Here is a 19,465-nt window from a genome sequence, read left to right on the forward strand (position 1 = left end):
TATTTGAACGAAATGTTACCACAAACATGAAGTACAATATGTCACGAGAAAACAATGTCAGAATCACCGGTATCCATGGAAGCGTTCGAGAGTTATGACCTCATAAAGGTACAGTGGTCAGAATTGTAAAAATTGGCCCGGTCATGAACGTGCAAACCACCCTTGGGGGTGAAGGGGTTAATGAGAAAAAAAATGAACTTTTTTGAATTTACCAAATGGCTGCAATGAAACAAAGAGTGAAAAATTTAAAGGGGTCTGAATACTTTCCATACCCACTGTACATCCCACCCTAGTTACTTATTCTTTTTTTTTCAGCCCTCCGGTCCTTGTCCCATTGACCTTTTTGCATCCCTTATTATGCCCTTTAAATGCCTAGTCACGTAGATGTTGGTTAAGTGTCTGCATAATTCAGTGTTAGGTTAATATCCTCTCTGTACAGTGTCTTGTGCCCCAAAATAATCTGGCAACTAATTCTGCAAAAACATAAAGACATTTTTTGTTAGACAGAAAAATTACATGATAACCATTTGGGACAACACTAATAGCCATCAAGAGCGAAAGACAATCTTTGAACAGGGACTCTGCTTTGGTTATGGCATCCAAGTAAGAAGACATGTTCTTTTTAACCTTCATAGCCCCCAACAGAGCAAATAAGAAGTGGACAACCCCTTTAAATGTAATAAATTGCAGCTGGACAATAAAAGTTGTTATGCAGTCTTTCAATGCAATTTAATTTAAAGAAGGAAAATAATAGAACATTGAGTTGATAAAAGTCAAATTACAAAGTTTCAGTCAATTTATACAACCTTAGAAAAGTCATACCCGGACCTTGGTTACTGAGGAGGCCACAAAAGAACACCCTGATAGGTGGGAATTTTATTTCAAAGTTTGCATTGTGCTTCAGAACCTCCAGAAGTAAAGACGTCTAATCACAGACAATCATTTTAATACGGAAACTTGCATGGCAATTGGCTAATTATCATGGATTACATTCCAGAAACACCCGGGAAAGAAGCAAAATGAGCAAGCACTGCTGTAGTATGGATAATGGAGGCTACAATCGACTACATTTTCAGCTTTGTGCTTAGCATGTGGCATGGTATATAGATCCCCCAACAAATAGAAGAGTTCATAATTTACTCCTTTGAGAGCACCTAATATTTTTTCGGAAAAATTCTTGCATCTCTTTCCAACTAGTTTCTTGTGCTCTACAATGTGGTTGAAGTTCTCCACCCCAAGCCAAAGGAACTGGAAAGTACTGACCCTCTGAGAAGGGACAGAAAGGGGAACCCGGAGGCTCTAGAAGATGTCCTGCTCCTGGATAACATTGTACATACACATCCTTCTTGCCATACTTTTCCGCCCGGGATTTTGCTTCTGTAACAAAGACCAAATTATTGCAATGCTGGTCTTTGTTTCCCACGAAAAAGAGAATGGGGCCACTGGCTTTCTCCAGGGGAATTATTGAGTCCTGGAATTCTGGTTTTCTCGGATCGCCTACTGCGTTGGTAAAAGTGTAAGACCCAAAGTTTGCCTTCAGAATTCTTTCCTTTTTGAAGGGTATGGGTTTCACAATGTGATCACCACAAACCATGTTGATACCATTCACGGCATTGGGTCCATTGATGCATACTGTAGCAGCGACCTGAGGCAGGTAGGATGCCATACCCAAAGCTATCTCAGCTCCTTTACATATACCGACCACTCCAACTCCATCACCTGACACCTAAAAAATAAAATGTATTGTCACACTGATTTATAAAGCTACAGGTTAACAATTTGGTGTACAGCTAATGGAGAAAATTCAATCGTTTAGCAGTTTTCTAGTCATTGTTACATACTGCCACTGCTTTATGGCAGTAATATGGCGTTTAGCCGAACATCAAATTAATGGATGGCCAAGGTAATAAGTTGACCAAACTGGTCTATGGCAGCGAACGCTATACAGAGGTCCTCATATATGATGTCAGCAGGACAACTCCTTCAACACTAGAATTTAAAGGGGTTGTTCAATTGTTAAATTTGGGAAATTTTGAGGGATGGGTCCTCTGCTCAAAATCCTCATCTGTTGACTAAAGTAAAGTGTAGAGGAGAATGGAGGAGCAGTCCTGTCCTGCATTTCACACACAAGCTCTATTGGTATTAATAGGTATAGTGAAATACATCATTACTTCCTGTGGTGGCGCTGAAGATAAATTGAACATTTAGTGTCAGGTTTACCCCAAAGAACACAGCTAGAGATCATAGAAGGACATAATTTGTGATCACTGTATTTTTAATGGATTCATTCAGAGAAAATTTTACTAAAAGGGGTTATCCAAGAATTTAATTTTGTTATTCTTTCAAACTCCCTATTGTCTTAAAACCCATCGATAGTAGCCATCAAGCCTTCAGATAACACAGGTCTGCAGGGGTAAAATTGTTTGAAAAGTAAGAGGCGATTTTTATATACTTTCGATTGTTGATCTCAGCAAAATTAATGAAAAAATTCCATCACGTACAGTTTTTTCACAAACACTGACTCCATAAGCTTTTCCTTGCACCATACTTGAACCCTTTGTGTGACCTTTGTTGGATGATTTTGGAGTCATTAGGTTGGTTAGAAATTAATGGACGCTGTGCTGTGATTGGCTGCTCTGGGAAGAGAAAATTTTCTTAACCCAGTTTCCAAAGAGTGTGGTAGTGTCCATAACATCCAATCATAGCATCTCCTTTATGTTACCTTAGTGGTATAAGAAATGAAAGCTGCACTGTGATTGGTTGTTATGGGCACTAAAGACAGATTTTTTTTTAGTCACAATTCATAACAGTGTGGTGATGTCCACAGCAACCAATTAGAGCACAGCTTTCATTTTACCTCATCAGTATAAGAACTGAAAGCTGCGCTGTGATCGCTTTCTATGGAGAGCAAAGGCAGATACATCCCCATTGACACTTCCCTCTCAGCTGCCACTAAACTTCTATCTCTCACTTCCTCCTTCGGCCTCACTCAATGGTCTTCTGCAGCCACTCACAAAGATGGCCACACACTAGACCTCATCTTCACCCGCCTCTGCTCCCTATCTAGCCTCTCTAACTCACCTCTTCCTCTCTCTGACCACAACCTACTTACATTCTCTTCCCTCTCCTCCTCAGGTCCACAATCCCCACCTCAAAAACTCGCACACCCTCGCAGAAATCTTCAACACCTCGATCTACACTCACTTTCTGAATCCCTCCTCCCTCTTACAGACATAAGTTCCCTACACAATGCGGATGCTGCTGCCGCTCTATATAACACCACAATAGCTGTAGCTTTGGAATCAGTTGCCCCTCTCAAACATACCAAAACTCGCAAAATCAACAGACAGCCCTGGCACACCAGTCTGACCAAAGAACTGAGGCGGGCTTCCAGGGCTGCTGAGTGGAGATGGAAAAAATCCCACTCCAATGAGGACTTCATCACATTCAAACAGTCCCTCACTACTTTCATGGCCACACTCGCTGCAGCAAAACAAACCTACTTCTCATCTCTCATATCCTCCCTGTCTCACAACTCTAAACAGTTATTCAACACCTTCAATTCTCTCCTCCTCCCCCCCCAGCACCTCCTCCCTCTCCACTCATCTCAGCTGAAGACTTTGTCTCATTTTTCAAGGAGAAGATTGATAACATCAGAGACAGTTTTGGTCAACAACCCCCAGTGCCCTTCCTCCTACCTGCCCTGCCCTCCTCCCCCAAAACCAACTTCTCCACCATTACAGAAGATCGACTCTCCACTCTACTCTCAAGATCACATCTCACTACCTGTGCACTTGACCCGATCTCATCCCACTTCATCCCAAACCTCACCACAGTCTTCATCCCAACCCTAACCCATCTCTTCAACCTATCACTAACAACTGGTGTTTTCCCCTCAAGCTTTAAACATGCCTCAATCACACCTATCCTCAAAAAGCCCTCTCTTGACCCATCCTCTGCAACTAGCTATCGCCCTATATCACTTCTCCCCTATGCCTCAAAACTACTGGAACAACACAACCATCTTGAACTATCCTCCCACCTCTCTTCTTGCTCCCTCCTTGACCACTTGCAATCCGGCTTCCGGCCACACCACTCCACTGAAACTGCCCTAACTGAGGTCACCAATGACCTACTAGCCACTAAGGCCAAGCGACACTACTCTGTCCTCCTCCTCCTTGACCTGTCCTCTGCCTTTGACACAGTGGACCATTCCCTATTACTACAGACCCTCTCAACTCTTGGTATCACAGAATTGGCCCTATCTTGGATTGCATCATACCTAGCAGACCGGACATTCAGCATCTCCCATTCGCACACCACCTCCTCATCGCGCCCCCTATCCGTCGGAGTCCCGCAAGGTTCAGTCCTAGGGCCCCTGCTCTTCTCCGTTTACACCTTCGGCCTCGGACAGCTCATAGAATCTCATGGCTTTCAGTATCATCTCTATGCTGATGACACACAGATCTACATCTCTGGACCAGATATCACCTCCCTACTAAACAGAATCCCTCAATGTCTGTCTGCTATTTCATCCTTCTTCTCCGCTAGATTTCTAAAACTTAATATGGACAAAACAGAATTAATCATCTTTTGCCCATCTCACGTGACCCCCCCAACAGACCTATCCATTAAAGTAAACGGCTGCCAACTCTCTCCAGTCCCACAAGCTCGCTGCCTCAGGGTTATCCTTGACACTGATCTCTCTTTCAAACCACATATCCAAGCCCTTTCCGCTTCCTGCCGACTTCAACTCAAAAATATTTCACAGATCCGTACATTCCTCAACCAAGAATCTGCAAAAACCCTAATCCATGCCCTCATCATCTCCCGCCTTGACTACTGCAACCTCCTGCTCTGTGGCCTCCCCTCTAACACTCTCGCACCCCTCCAATCTATTCTTAACTCTGCTGCCCGACTAATCCACCTGTCCCCCCGCTATTCCCCGGCCTCTCCCCTCTGTCAATCCCTGCACTGGCTCCCCATTACCCAAAGACTCCAGTTCAAAACCCTAACCATGACATACAAAGCCATCCACAACCTGAGACCTCCGTACATCTGTGACCTAGTCTCCCGGTACTTACCTGCATGAAACCTCCGATCCTCACAAGATCTCCCTCTGTACTCCCCTCTTATCTCCTCTTCCCACAATCGCATACAAGATTTCTCCCGCGCATCCCCTCTACTCTGGAACTCTCTACCACAACATATCAGACTCTCGCCTACCATGGAAACCTTCAAAAAGAACTTGAAGACCTACCTCTTCTGACAAGCCTACATCTTGCAGTAACCACCGATCCACCAAACCGCTGCACGACCAGCTCTACCCTCACCTACTGTATCCTCACCCATCCCGTTGTAGATTGTGAGCCCTCGCGGGCAGGGTCCTCTCTCATCCTGTACCAGTCGTGACTTGTATTGTTTAAGATTACTGTACTTGTATGTATTATGTATACCCCTCCTCATATGTAAAGCGCCATGGAATAAATGGCGCTATAATAATATATAATAATAATAATAATAATTCTTTTAGACAGAGTTCATAAGAGTGTGGTGGTGTGCTTACCAAGATTCCTCTCAGTATTTATTGCTTGTGGTGGATTAAGCTTCTGTTTCTAACAATGTGAAACAGAGAAGTGTATTAAGCGTACTTTGGTGTAAAACTAGATGATCAGGACAAGTCGCAGGCTCCACATATGGCGTGTTCTGTTTGTGTACAACTACGACAGTGGTCTAAAGGAAAGGAGAGCTTTCATTTTGGTGTGCCTATGATCTGAAGGGAACTGCAAAATCACAGTGATGACTGCTACTTGTGTACGTACAACATGGGGGGATTCAACCTTTAAATTAGGAAGGATATTATATACCCGTGTGGCGCCCCTGGTGCTTCAGTCGCCACAGAGGTACTGCACCTTCTCCTAAGGTGTAGTGCCCCACCATCCAGGTAAGGTAGGAACTCCTGACCACGCTGCACACCTGCATTCCACACACAGAATAGTTCAGTGGGACCACCTAACAACTTTATGCTGGGGGTTAGCAGAGAACCCCTTGTGGAACCCTGCTTCGTAACACGAGATGTGCTGGGAGCCGGGTGGAGTAAGATGAAACAAAAGAGTGGGAAGAGTGAAAGTTATTGGTTAGTTGGTTAGAGGAGAGAGAAGAGAGAAGATGGGTGTCTGAGGGATGTGCTGCAGCAGGTCCCAGTGATCTGGGCTGCTGGCACGAGAAAGACCAGAGAAAGAGACTGATAAAATTGATAACCTAACCTTCCATAAGAGAGAGAGAGAACAGATCGGAACGAAGGAGAATAGAAGGACGGTGGGAAGCAGGTTGAGAAAGAGAGAGAACCCTTCCAGTCCAGAGAGCGCAAAGGCCGGGGGCCGGTCCCCGAGGGTGATTGGATCTTTATGTCCGGCAACAGACATCGGAGGAGTAGTGAGCCGCTAACGCCTTGCTCCCATCATAGACTTGGGACACAACAGCAACTGAATAGAGAGCCGGAACGCAGAGTGGAGTCCCCAAAGCAGGCTACAGCTGTCTGTCATACAAGTAAAGACTAGGAACACCTAGAGAGAGGCATTCCAGGGTAACTAAGTACTGGAGTGCTTCGCACCTAAAGACACATTGGAGGAGTCGTTCAGTAAGGTACATGTTGGCGGAGTGTGGAAGGGAGAATCCTATCCTGCCTGGAGGTTGGCAGGAGCCCTGACCTGGAGAACACAGTACGGAGGCAGGCAGTTGTATGAACTGCAAACAGTGAGTAAAGCTTTGGAACCGCATGCTCTGGTGTCCTCCTGTTATTCCAGCACCGCTACATCTGGGTACCAGCATCCATACCATTCTGCGCCTCTCCTCATCCATTGCACCTACACTGCCCTGGGACTACAGCTCCACCTGTGGGGAGCTATACCATCTCTGCTGCACCACGCCATCAGTCCCAGCGGATCTGTATGCAGCGTTGGCTTACCATCTTACTTGCCAAACACCACGGGTGGCGTCACGAACTATTCATATAAACTTTAACACCATTAACATCACCGCCTTTGATATTGGGCGCCAAGGGCCACGGAACCGTGTCACCGCTGCTGTGACACATTCCCGCCTTGACACCGGCCCGGTACCGAGTACCCCGCTGCCCTGGATGTGCGAGTGCGACCCACCCAGACCTCACGTCAGTGATTCACTCTGTGCCTCACGGTCCAGAAATACCATTCCCTTCACTTCTGGAGAGACTCGAAGATACACCTGATTCAGAACATGAAGAGTAGGATTCTACACGGGGACAGCTCTCTTAGCCCTACCACCCAGGGACAGCTCTCTTAGCCTCACTGCAAAGTGACAGGTCTCTTGGCCCTACTACTCAGGGTTATCTTTCATAGCCCTACTACCCAGGGACAGCTCTCTTAATGCTACTATCAAAGGAAAGCGCTTGCTCTTAGCCCAGCTACCAAAAAACAGCTCTCTTTGCCCTACTATCCAGGGACAGCTCTCTTATAGCCCCTGGCCAGTCCATTTCTTACAGTTTGTGCTCGTACCAAGTGGCACGGACATCTGTATGAGGACTTACATTTACAAGCGACTGTAATGGCAGTAACTCCCATGCCTCTTCAGCGACACCTTACTCACTGTGGTCATGGCGCTGCTTTTCTTCCTGTCAAGCTGACTCGCTGAGTTTGTCTCTTGCAGCACTCCTCAGCACTGTTGCATCTGTATGCTTTTTTCAAATGTCTGTAGGAGGGCAACAACCAGAATCTGCAGGAATTTAACCCTGCTGGGTTTGGATTCTCCAGCTAATCACTATCCAGCAGATACTATATCAGGCAGTGCTGCCTTCCACACCTTGGACTGAGCTTAGGTTCCAGTATTCTGTTTGCATCTAGTTCCTGTCAAGGTGTTCTATTGTTTCTTCTTTCTGTTACTGACCTGGATTGTGTTCTCGTACTGTTTGCTCTCTCCGCTCCTGACCTTAGCTTTCTATCCTGAACCTGTGCTGCCTGCCCTGACCCCCGACTGTCTGAATACACTTCTGTCTCATGCCTCTGTACCTCGTATATCTGCTCTAACACATAGGTCAGCTGCAAGAGGTCTGGACACTGTCCCAAAGTGAAACTTGGTGGCCAGTAAGGCCGTACTGGGTCACTGGCCTTAAAGGAAGGATGACAGACAGGGTTGAGAGGGAATATAGTGACCTGAGGTTAGGAAAATACCTGGTAGTGCGGGGGTTAAAATATTTGAAATAGGTGGTGCTGGTCTTAGGTCTGTGGGAAGGAGGGGTCAGGGGTGGGATCACAGGGCACTTGTATAAAAGTGTCAGCCATGTTAGGTGGGGCAACCATTTTCGGTGCACCTTACAGTGACAATAAGCTCCCACCCTCCCTTATTTGGTTTTGATGTGTAACGAGGATGTTTTGTGGTATTTTATATCTAGTTTTGTGGGTGATTAAGAGTGCAGCATTTTAGGGGGATTGGGGATAATGTTTCTTTTTAAAGAATGTGCAAATGTACTGTATGTCACAGCAGTGTGGCATGCGGGGAGGTCCTTGAAGTTGGTGATGCTGGTGAATGGCGGATGGGAGTGGGATCTCAAGAGGTCCTGGACCCTCCCCTGGGTGGATTAAAATGGACAGGTAGATAAATAATCCCGCAGAACGGATTAAAGGGGATCCATGATTAATGGTGCTGGACATTGGCCAGGTGGGTTGATAGGTGCCTCTGAGCTGGTGCTAAGTGGCTGGAGGCAAGACTCGGCCTGGGGCAAAGTTGGGCTTATTAAACCTGAGGTTTATGGTTTTGGGGCTTTGAGGACCACTCCTTCCGGGATGTTGTGTTAAAAAATTGTGTTAAATATTAATAAAAGGCTACTGTGGCCAATTAATAAAAACTTAAGTGTGTAGTGTTTACTGAAATTTCTTAATAAAGGTTGAAGTTGGGTTAAGAGGCTAAGAGGTATAGAAAATGGATGTGGAAGCTCACATGACTCACGAAAAAAAGGTTTGTCATGTGGCCCAAGCCTATCCTCATTATCAGAGGAGCTACTGAAGACCAGGTAGCCACTAAGTCATGCTTCTCCAAGGTAATTCCAGTCAGTGGCACAATTGGTTCAAAGCCACCAGTATTCCAGCGGCTTTATGAAGGCTAACTATAATTCTTATGTGGCTCTCGGTGAAAATGAGTTTGACACCCCTTTTATAGATAATGGCCTAGTTGCATTTCATTTGTAGTTTTGTGTGGGAGGCGAACAGTGTCTGGTACTTCTGCTTTTGCTCTGACTTATCTATCACACAGCTAGAGAGAAGTTTAGCTGCACCCTCCTTTGACAGCAACAGGTTTGCAGTGCCAATGTCCACTCTCTGTAATGAGGATGGTATAATCACACATGCGGCGTGTCACTGGAAATCAAGAAAAGGATATCTACTATAGAAGAATAGCAGGTATCTACTGAGCATGTGCGACCTGTCACTGCTGAACTACAGGACTTATCCATAGACAACCAAGAGTTCAAAAGCCTCTGAAATGCAGGTTTTCAGGGGTGATATCTGGAGCAGTGAGCTTTTTTAAGTAATTGATTGGATTTGACAACTTTATTTACTTCAGGATTGTAAGCCACTGATCTACAATTGATATTATACAAACAACTTTTTAATGACATGTCAACTCTTTGAAGGAATCCATAAAGCGCTAGACTCGCTGACATGTTTCTATTAAAAATTCTAACTTACTTTTGGATGATTACATAAAAACTGAGCGGCTTCTTCAAAATATTTTAAATCCACTTCACCGAGGAAAATAGGTAAATCATCATAACCAAAATAAGCCAGGGCAAGAGAGGCAAAACCACGGCTGGCCAGGAGGCTACTGCGAAACTCTAGTAGGCCACCAACACCCCCAAATAAGTCAATAACTCCCGGAAAGGGTCCTTCACCTAAAGAGAAGACAAAATGGAAATAAATGGATTCTACAATATTGAAGTACAGAAAAAGGGAGTTTCACTTTTTTACCTATTTAAAAATGTATTGAAAATTGGTCTCGCCACCATGCATGTTTTAGATCTGCTTCTAAGGAGTCCATGTCATACTGGGACAGTAAAAGAAAAAAAGAAAAAGGAAAGCCTAAAGCTCAAAATGATGTAAAAAGACAGTAGGAGAGTGGGAGTTTTGGCAGATCCTATAGCTGACTTGTCGTTTAGAAAGCAGCTCTGGAGTTGTCAGTCGCCATCCAAATCTTTGTAGGAGGCATAGTGGTCTTGTCTGTAATGTGAAGATGGTGGGGACCCCCAGTCATATGATATGAACAATTTTTTTATTTGCAAGTGTGGCGCTCCCAGGAGTATGGTCGCCACAGTGGCATTACCTTCTAGGGAGTGTGATATCATGCTTGGAAGCAATAAAGGGTCTCTCTATCAGTTAAATACAGCACACAGCACAGTTCCCACTCCAGGCCAGCAGATGGAGGTCTGAACCAAACTGGGGGGAGGAGCTGCTCTCTGGGGGCCAGGAAGGAGAAGTTAGTCAGTTCATGTAAGGAGGGCGAAGTGTGTGGATGGGAGAAGAAGAGCTGGAGGATTGAGCAGAGTTCAGGCTCATGGGTCTCGGTACCGGGCCCGATGAGCTTCAATGGGAGATGTCACGGCAGCGGGGACCCGGCCCGTGGCCCTTGGCGCCCATTGTAAAAGGGGGGAAATGTTCAGTGTGCTTATGATGATTAGAATGAATGAGTCGTGACGCCACCTGTGGTGTTCGGCAATGAAGGTGTTAAGCCGACGCTGCAGACAGATCCTCTGGGACAGATGGTGTGGGGCAGCAATGATGTAATAGCCCTCCACAGGCAGGGCTTTAGTCCCAGGGCAGAGTAGGTGAAGTGACACCTAAATGGTGTAGTGTCGGGCGCAGGTGATGTAGCAGTGCTGGGCAGGTTGACACAGGAATAAGTGGAGGACACCAGGGCATGTAGTTCCAAAGCTTTACTCACAGTCTGTTGCAGGTACAGGTGCCTGCCTCGGTGCTGTGTCCTTCGGGTCAGGGGCTCAGCCAACTTCCAGGCAAGATGAACTACTCCTTTCCAACACTCCGCCAACTTATATGCCTTTTCTGAACGTCTCCCTCTTAGCGCCTTTAGTGAAATACTCACAGTACTGAGTTACACTGGAGTTCCTCCTGTCAGATGTTCCTATGAACTCTACTTGTACGGCAGACAGCTGTAGCCTGCTTCGGGGACTCCTTACTACCTAGTCCCGGCTCACTATCGATGCTGTTGTGCCCCCAAGTCTGGTGTGGGAATAAAGCAGTGACAACTTCTATTTCTCCGGTGTCTGCTGCAGGACCATTAGTATCCATACAACCTCGAGGACCGGAACCCAGCCATGAGCTTAGAACTTGGGAAGGGTTCTCCTCTAACCCTGATCCTTGGTTCTCTTCTTCTCCTCATGTTCCGTACTAATTCTTTCCTTCTTATGGAGAGTCAGGCTTTCTATTAATGTTCCTTTCCTGTGCCAGCGGACCCAGATCACTGAGGTCGGCTGCAGCACTTCCTTCATCCATCCCACTCAGGGGATCTCCTTTCACAGACTGACCTCGTCAGACTCCTGTGACTAACTGACTAAATCCTATCCTCTTCCCACTCTTTTAGTGCAAACTAAACTCCACCCGCCTCCCAGCACGCTTCGTGTTTCAAGCAGGGAGCCACCAAAGGGTGCTTTGCTACACTACTACAGTATGTTGTGTGGGATGCAGGTGTTGGAGTGTGGTGAGGTGTCTCCACCTTACCTGAATAGTGGGGTACCACACCTCAGGAGGAGGTGCAGTACCTCTGTGGCGACTGAACCCTCAGGGGCGCCACATACCCCCCGTTAAGCACAGCACGTCCGCGGGCTGCAAGAAAACAAAGGTTGACAAATACAGGAACATACAAAAATTTTTGTAATGCTTAGTAAACAATTCTTATCTAATCTTCTCAATATGAGAGGCACTGTTTCTTGAACATTACAAAACAATTTTAACTAACTATCTATGTTTTAATACAGTACCTACTTCAAAAGTGCTATTAGCAGTAACTCACTACCACTTCAAGTATTCTTCATCAACACATTTCTTCTTCATCTCTTCTTTCACATTTTCTAATTCCTATTATTAACCTTAAGTGACAACCGCTGATGCCTGGTTTGTCACCTGCAAGTCTTTCAAATCTTTATTCAAATATCAAAGCAGTGGTCTAAATTCTATAAAACATTCACTATTTACTTTCTCTATTAAAAATGCTAGACATTATTAATAAGTGCAATACAGACATTGATCCAGCCAAGATGTCTTGAAATGTCCTTATTCTTAATGAGGTAGTCCTTATTCTTAAAAGACTTATGTAAAACCAAGAAAGGGCACCTAAAGAGGTGCAACTATATACAATAAAGTTTGTGATTCACTCCAAGTTCATGATCACTGCAGTTCAATAAGAAAAACGCTGCCAATAAAGCTGGGCAACAAAACTGGAAACATCATGATAACCAAAAAAAAAATAGAAAAATAGAAAAACAGGCACAATGGTGCAAATACCCTCCTGGGTAACAGAGTTAGTTGTTTTCTCCTTTAGTGTTGGTGTTCCCCTCCTGGGGTGCTGGAAGCTGTTGACTTGGACTGCTGCTTCCAGGGGAGAACTTCTGGACATCCTTTTCCTGTTGACTGTTTACAATAGGACGAGGTGGTGGCAGCTGGGTGGATTGCTGCCCGAGGTACAGCTGGTGTAACTACCTGTACCATGGGGTGGGCGACAGGGGTAGATGTTGCCTGCCTGGCGTTGGTAGGTGAGATCACGACAAAAGAGCAAAAAGGTTTACCCGTCCAGGCCTCCAGACAAATGCACTATCAGGATGCACTTTTTATTCAGGGTGCAGTTGGGCCCATTTGGTCTTGTAAACTGCGGTGTCTGTTCACATGGCATGCATTTTGATAACACTGGGCCAGCCCGCCTGAGCTAATAGAAGGGTGTCACTACTAGGCTGGCCTGGATGCTGTGCATGGCCATAGTGTGAACAGCGCCACATACAAGTTTTTTATTGTGCATCAACATACCAGGCAACCGCCCCCTCCATGTATTGGTAGGCTGTGAGCGGTTGTTTTATCGGTATTCTTGCACCTGTGTTTCCATCTTAATTATATGGGTCCACTGCATCCTGATGCATTTGTCTGGAGGCCTGGACGGGTAAACCTTTTTGCTCTTTTGCTGTTTTCTATTATTGGAGGATTTTTAAGTCCTCTTTCTGTGCTGTTTCAGTGTTAGGTGAGATTACGACAGTGGGTGGTACTCCTGCTGGGGGAACATAAGCGTGTTCCTTCTTATAGGCCGCAATGAAATCCTCAGGAATGCGGCGCACGTTCATCGCGTACCATCCACGCAGCCCCTCATGCCGGGTAAAGGTTACATATTCCCCCGGTTGTAGATCCCTAGCAGGGTGTCCCTTCCTCAGGTGCGACTCCACATCTCTCCTGCTGAAGAACAGGTCACTGATCCTCTTGGGGTCTGCAATGAACCCAAACCCCCGCTCATGGTTCACATTGAGGACCTGTACCCATCCAGCTGAGTCCCGGGGACCAAAGTGACCGGCACGGACCTTTTCCTTCTGGTCCAGATCAGGGCCCTGCACAGCCAGCCTCCTCCGTTCCCTTTCTCTTTGCTCGGCTGCCAGCTGACGAATGGTTTCTTGGCAACGAGCCTGTGTCTCATCTTCCTCTTCCCGGGGCCTGCTACTACCCACGGTGGACAAGGGCACGACCGCTAGGGGTTCAGGTGTTTCCCCCCAGGGCTCAGAGTCCCGGTCCCAGACGAGGTCCAGCACTACTTGTCCGGACGCTGCAGCAGCAGCTACACACCCGGAGGCCTTCACAGGGATAGGGGCAGTAGACGTACCTGGGGCCTCCTGGCAGCGTCCTGGCTCCTGTGCAGAGTTGAGGCAGCAGGCAGCAGCAGGAACATCCTCAGGGATAGTCCATTTAGACGTCGCCGGCGGTGGAGCAGATGGCAGCTCTGGGTCCGCAGGGGTCTCTGGTGGGACCTGCGCAGCCGCGTCAGGTCCAGGCGGGAGCTCAACTTCTTCCTCCACTTCAACTCCCAGGCCCTCGGAGAACTCCTCCTGGCAGGCCTCACCCAGCGGTGATGACAGTGGGGAGACGGTGATAGACGCTGCTGGTGGTACTGCAGCGGCCGCAGGCTCCACAGGATCTGCCTGGGGGAGGTCCGGTGCAGCAGTGGCGGGTACCGGTGACTGGGGTACCACTGAAGAAGGCCCCTCTTGGGCGTGCTGCCAGTTCATTCTCCATAACGCCTCCTGCCTCAGTCGCAGACGGGTGGACAGCTGGGCTATCTCATCCTCCTGCTGCTGACGGTTCATGCCGGAAGCCAGATCGGAGTCTTCAGCCATTACGCCGGGGAGATTCAGCTCAACCTCCCTTCGCTCTTCAGGCCTCCTCTCTCCTTCCATCATGGCGCTCTCTCTCTCTTCTTCTTCCTGTCTGGACTCTTTTCCCGCCACCGGCTCTCGCTCCTCCTTCTGAGGGCGGCGTCTTCTTCCTACTCCTCCATACCAAGCCAGTATACGAACCCCTCGGGGGGTGGGCCATGTTGCAGTTGCATAGAAGTTCAGGCAGGGGAGGCCCAGGACAGTTCGCGGTCTTTTCTTAGGACCACCAATGTTGTCACGCCCTTCTACGCGCCGGCGGCCATTTTTAGCGTTCATTTTACAGTCAAATCAAATTTGGTCTTTTGCACATTTCCACAAATTTTTAAGTCCAATAAATCGTAGGCACACAGAACCCGGTGACACCGGGCTTCATCATCCTGTTCATGAAGACAAAGTTGGGTCGCCCTCCCAGGGCTGTGGGGTACTCGGTACCGGGCCCGATGAGCTTCAATGGGAGATGTCACGGCAGCGGGGACCCGGCCCGTGGCCCTTGGCGCCCATTGTAAAAGGGGGGAAATGTTCAGTGTGCTTATGATGATTAGAATGAATGAGTCGTGACTAGTCTTGAGCGATACCATCCGATATCGTGAAATATCGGATCGGATTGGATCGGACCGATACCGGAAACCAATGCAAGTCAATGGGACAGAAATATCGGAATTAAAAAAAACCCTTTCTTTCCTTGTAGGTTAATTCTACATGAAGAAAAACAATTACTAATAATGTAGAGTGTATTGGGGGAGGTGGAGGAGACATTAAAGGCATAGAGGTTTAGCCCAATCAAATGGAATAGCAGGAATAAATTTTTTTTTTAAGACGTTTGGAGTTACAAAGATATTGACTATGTTAACCTTTTTTATATTTTGTCAGATATGTATGTTTCACTACTTCCATGCTCTTCACCTTCTTTTTTACTTCTCCCACGCTTTCTCCTTCATGATCCTCAGCAGCAGCATCTTTTTCATCAACTTCTTCTTCACCTTATTCATCTTCTCCTTCTTCACCTTCTTCCTATTATTCTTTTTTTTTACATTCTTCATATACTTCTTATTCAACTATTATTATTCTTCATATTCTACTTCTTCATCTTCTTCCTATTCTTCTTCTTCATCATATTCTTGTTTGTGACAGGCATTCCTGTAGTTGTTATCTATAAAAGTTTGAAGATTATACCTTTCGTTCTGCCTGTCACAAAAGATTTACAGCAGGATTTGTCTGCGTTCAATTTGGCCTGCAGCAGCAGGCATTTTCCAGGGGCAACACGAGGAGGAACGGACTCACCCCCATACACTGCTTAGTCTTCTTCTGCTTATAATTTAGATAATGTCTTTTGCTCTGATTTTTAGTCTTATGCTTAATGTTCTTCTGCTTTTTGTTCTTCTGCTTCTTGGTCTTCTGTCTCTTGTTGTTCTGTATCTTGATGGTTGTCTTCATGTTCTTTGTCCACTTGGTCATCTTCTTCAGGGTCATCTTTTTGGTCTTCTTTGGGGTGATCTTCAGGGTCGTTGTCTTCAGGGTCGTCGTCTTCTTCGAGGTGGTCTTCAGGGTCGTCGTCTTCAGGATCATCGTCTTCGGGGTCGTCGTCTTCTTCGGGGTGGTCTTCAGGGTCGTCGTCAGGGAGATCCAGAGTAATTACCAAAAACCATTTCTAAAAGCTTGAATTTGGAAATATAGCAGAAGGTACAAGAAGGCTGAGGAACTGCCGAGAACCAGCTGAAGGTACTGGAACCCGGATGGGTAGCAGAAGGATCAAGAGCCAATGGCACTACCGAGGACCAGCTGATGGTACTGGAACCCAGGTACTAAGCAGGAGGACCTGTGCTAGAAAGCACTACCAAGGACCAGCAGACGTTGCTGGAACTCAGATACCGAAAAGGAGGCACCTAAACCAAAGGCACTGCCAAGAACCAGCTGACGGTACTGGAACCCGGATGGGTAGCAGAAGGAACAAGAGCCAATGGAACTACCGAGGACCAGCTGAAGTTGCTGGAACCCAGAGGGGCAGCAGAAGGAACAAGAGCCAATGGCACTACCAAGGACCAGCTGACGGTGCTGGAACCCGGAGGGGTAGCAGAAAGTACCCCTGAAAAACAACGCTGCAAGGCCGCGAGCCGGCTGCAGTTACCTAAACCCACAGTCCTACAGGGGGTGCTTGTCCTGTTGGCACTACGGAACCAGCCTTTATTGCCAGATCCCGCAGCCCACATAGGAAGCACCTAAACTGCAGGCACCATAGAGTCGGCTAACCCGACCGCAACACGACAGGAGAACATATTGGTGGCAAAGTGACGTTGACACTACCCGGAAACAGCTGACGTGCTGGAACCAGGCAGGGCAGGAGGGAGTACCCGTGCCAAAGACACTGCCGAGAACCAGCTGACAGTGCTGGAACCCGGATGGGTAGCAGAAGCTGCAAGAGCCAATGGAACTACCGAGGACCAGCTGACGGTGCTGGAGCTCGGAGGGGCAGCAGAAGGAACAATAGCCAATGGCACTACCGAGGACCAGCTGATGGTACTGGAACCCGGTTACTAAGCAGGAGGTACCTGTGCTAGAAAGCACTACCAAGGACCAGCAGACATTGCTGGAACTCGGATACCGAGAAGGAGGCACCTAAGCCAAAGGCACTGCTGAGAACCAGCTGATGGTACTGGAACCCGGAGGGGTAGCAGAAGGAAATGGCACTACCGAGGAGCAGCTGAAGGTGCTGGAACCCAGTTACTAAGCAGGAGGTACCTGTGCCAGAAAGCACTACCAAGGACCAGCAGACGTTGCTGGAACTCGGATACCGAGAAGAAGGCATCTAAGCCAAAGGCACTGCCGAGGACCAGCTGACGGTACTGGAACCCGGATGGGTAGCAGAAGGAACAAGAGCCAATGGCACTACCGAGGACCAGCTGATGGTACTGGAACCCAGTTACCCAGCAGGAGGTACCTGTGCTAGAAAGCACTACCAAGGACCAGCAGACATTGCTGGAACTCGGATACCGAAAAGGAGGCACCTAAGCCAAAGGCACTGCCGAGAACCAACTAACGATACTGGAACCCGGATGGGTAGCAGAAGGAACAAGAGCCAATGGCACTACCGAGGAGCAGCTGACGGTGCTGGAACCCAGTTACTAAGCAGGAGGTACCTGTGCTAGAAAGCACTACCAAGGACCAGCAGACGTTGCTGGAACTCGGATACCGAGAAGCAGGCACCTAAGCCAAAGGCACTGCCGAGAACCAGCTGACGGTACTGGAACCCGGATGGGTAGCAAAAGGGACCCATGAAAAACAAAGTTTCAAGGCCGCGAGCCGGCCGCAGTTACCGAAACCCACAGTCCTACAGGGGGTGCTTGTCCTATTGGCACTATGGAACCAGCCTTTATTGCCAGATCCCGCAGCCCGTATTGGTGGCAAAGTGACGTTGACACTACCCGGAAACAGCAGACGTGCTGGAACTTGGTTGGGCAGGAGTGAGTACCCGTGCCAAAGACACTGCCGAGAACCAGCTGACGGTGCTCAAACCCGGAGGGGCAGCAGAAGGAACAAGAGCCAATGGCACTACCGAGGACCAGCTGACGGTACTGGAACCCGGTTACTAAGCAGGAGGTACCTGTGCTAGAAAGCACTACCAAGGACCAGCAGACGTTGCTGGAACTCGGATACCGAGAAGGAGGCACCTAAGCCAAAGGCACTACCGAGAACCAGCTGACGGTACTGGAACCCGGAGGGGTAGCAGAAAGTACCCCTGAAAAACAATGTTGCAAGGCTGCGAGCCGGCCGCCGGCCGCAGTTACCGAAACCCACAGTCCTACAGGGGGTGCTTGTCCTATTGGCACTACGGAACCAGCCTTTGTTGCCAGATCCCGCAGCCCACATAGGAAGCCCATAAACTGCAGGCACCATAGACTCGGCTAACCCGACCGCAACACGACAGGAGAACGTATTGGTGGCAAAGTGACGTTGACACTACCCGGAAACAGCAGGCGTGCTGGAACCAGGCTGGCAGGAGGGAGTACCTGTGCCAAAGACAATGCCGGCAAACAACTGGCGGTGCTGGAACCCAGGGAAAATACTACAAACAGAGTGGAGACAGAGGCCTAATTGGAGCAAGTTTTAAATCTGTAGTTGTGTGAGTGTGGACAGAGCAGGAGAAATTGCCGGACACACAGCTGAGGATCAGATGACATTTCTGAACCCCAATAACACTGGAGCATATGATGACTGTGCAGACGGCAATTCTGAGCAGCAACTGGCGATGTTGGAGCCCAGGGTCAATCAGGGTGTAGGCTCAGGCCTTATTTCATCAAGTTTAATATCTGTTGTAGACTACTACTGATTTTAAACGTGCTCCAATTAGGCCTCTGGCTCCACTCTGTCTCTAGTATTTACCCTGGCCTCCAACACTGCCAGTTGCTGCTCAGAAGTGCCGTCTGCACAATCAACACTTGTTCCTGTGTTACTGCGGTTCAGTAATGTCAGCTGATCCCCTGATGTGTGTCCAGCAATGTCTCCTGCTCTGTCCACATTCCCACTACTAGCAGCAACTGGCGGTGTTGGAGGCCAGGGTAAATACTAGAGACAGAGTGGAGCCAGAAGCCTAATTGGAGCAAGTTTGAAATCAGTAGTAGTGTGAATGTGGAGGCAGCAGTAGACATTGCCGGACACGCAGCAGGGGAGTAGCTGGCATTACTGAACCCCACTAACACTGGAGCATGTGTTTTTTCTGTGCAGACGGCACTTCTGAGCAACAACTGGCGATGTTGGAGCCCAGAATCAATCAGGGTGTAGGCTGAGGCCTACTTGGAGCAAGTGTAAAATGTGATGTAGTTTGAATGTGGAGGGAACAGGAGATATTGCCAGACACACAGCAGGGGAGCAGCTGACGTTACTGAACCCCACTAACACAGGAGTTAGTGTTTTTTTCTGTGCAGACGGCACTTCTGAGCAACAACTGGCGATGTTGGAGCCCAGGATCAATCAGGGTGTAGGCTGAGGCCCACTTGAAGCAAGTGTAAAATGTGATGTAGTTTG

At 47.8% G+C, this 19,465-nt stretch overlaps 1 protein-coding gene across 1 annotated transcript in view; it reads right to left on the minus strand.

The window, feature by feature from the left end:
- Positions 1-704: 704 nt before the first annotated feature.
- Positions 705-19,465, minus strand: part of LOC141097549 (acyl-coenzyme A amino acid N-acyltransferase 1-like) — a 75,641-nt gene continuing 56,880 nt past the window's right edge. The window contains exons 4-5 of the mRNA XM_073584773.1: positions 9,720-9,922; positions 705-1,726 (exon numbers count right to left, since the gene is read on the minus strand). Coding sequence (XP_073440874.1) covers positions 1,130-1,726; positions 9,720-9,922 — 800 coding nt within the window. The 3' untranslated portion in view covers positions 705-1,129. The remainder of the gene's footprint in view (positions 1,727-9,719; positions 9,923-19,465) is intronic.

The sequence above is a fragment of the Dendrobates tinctorius genome, unplaced genomic scaffold (genome assembly GCF_039654945.1).
Source record: "Dendrobates tinctorius isolate UK_male_01 unplaced genomic scaffold, ASM3965494v1 ptg000085l, whole genome shotgun sequence".
Lineage (NCBI taxonomy): Eukaryota > Metazoa > Chordata > Amphibia > Anura > Dendrobatidae > Dendrobates > Dendrobates tinctorius.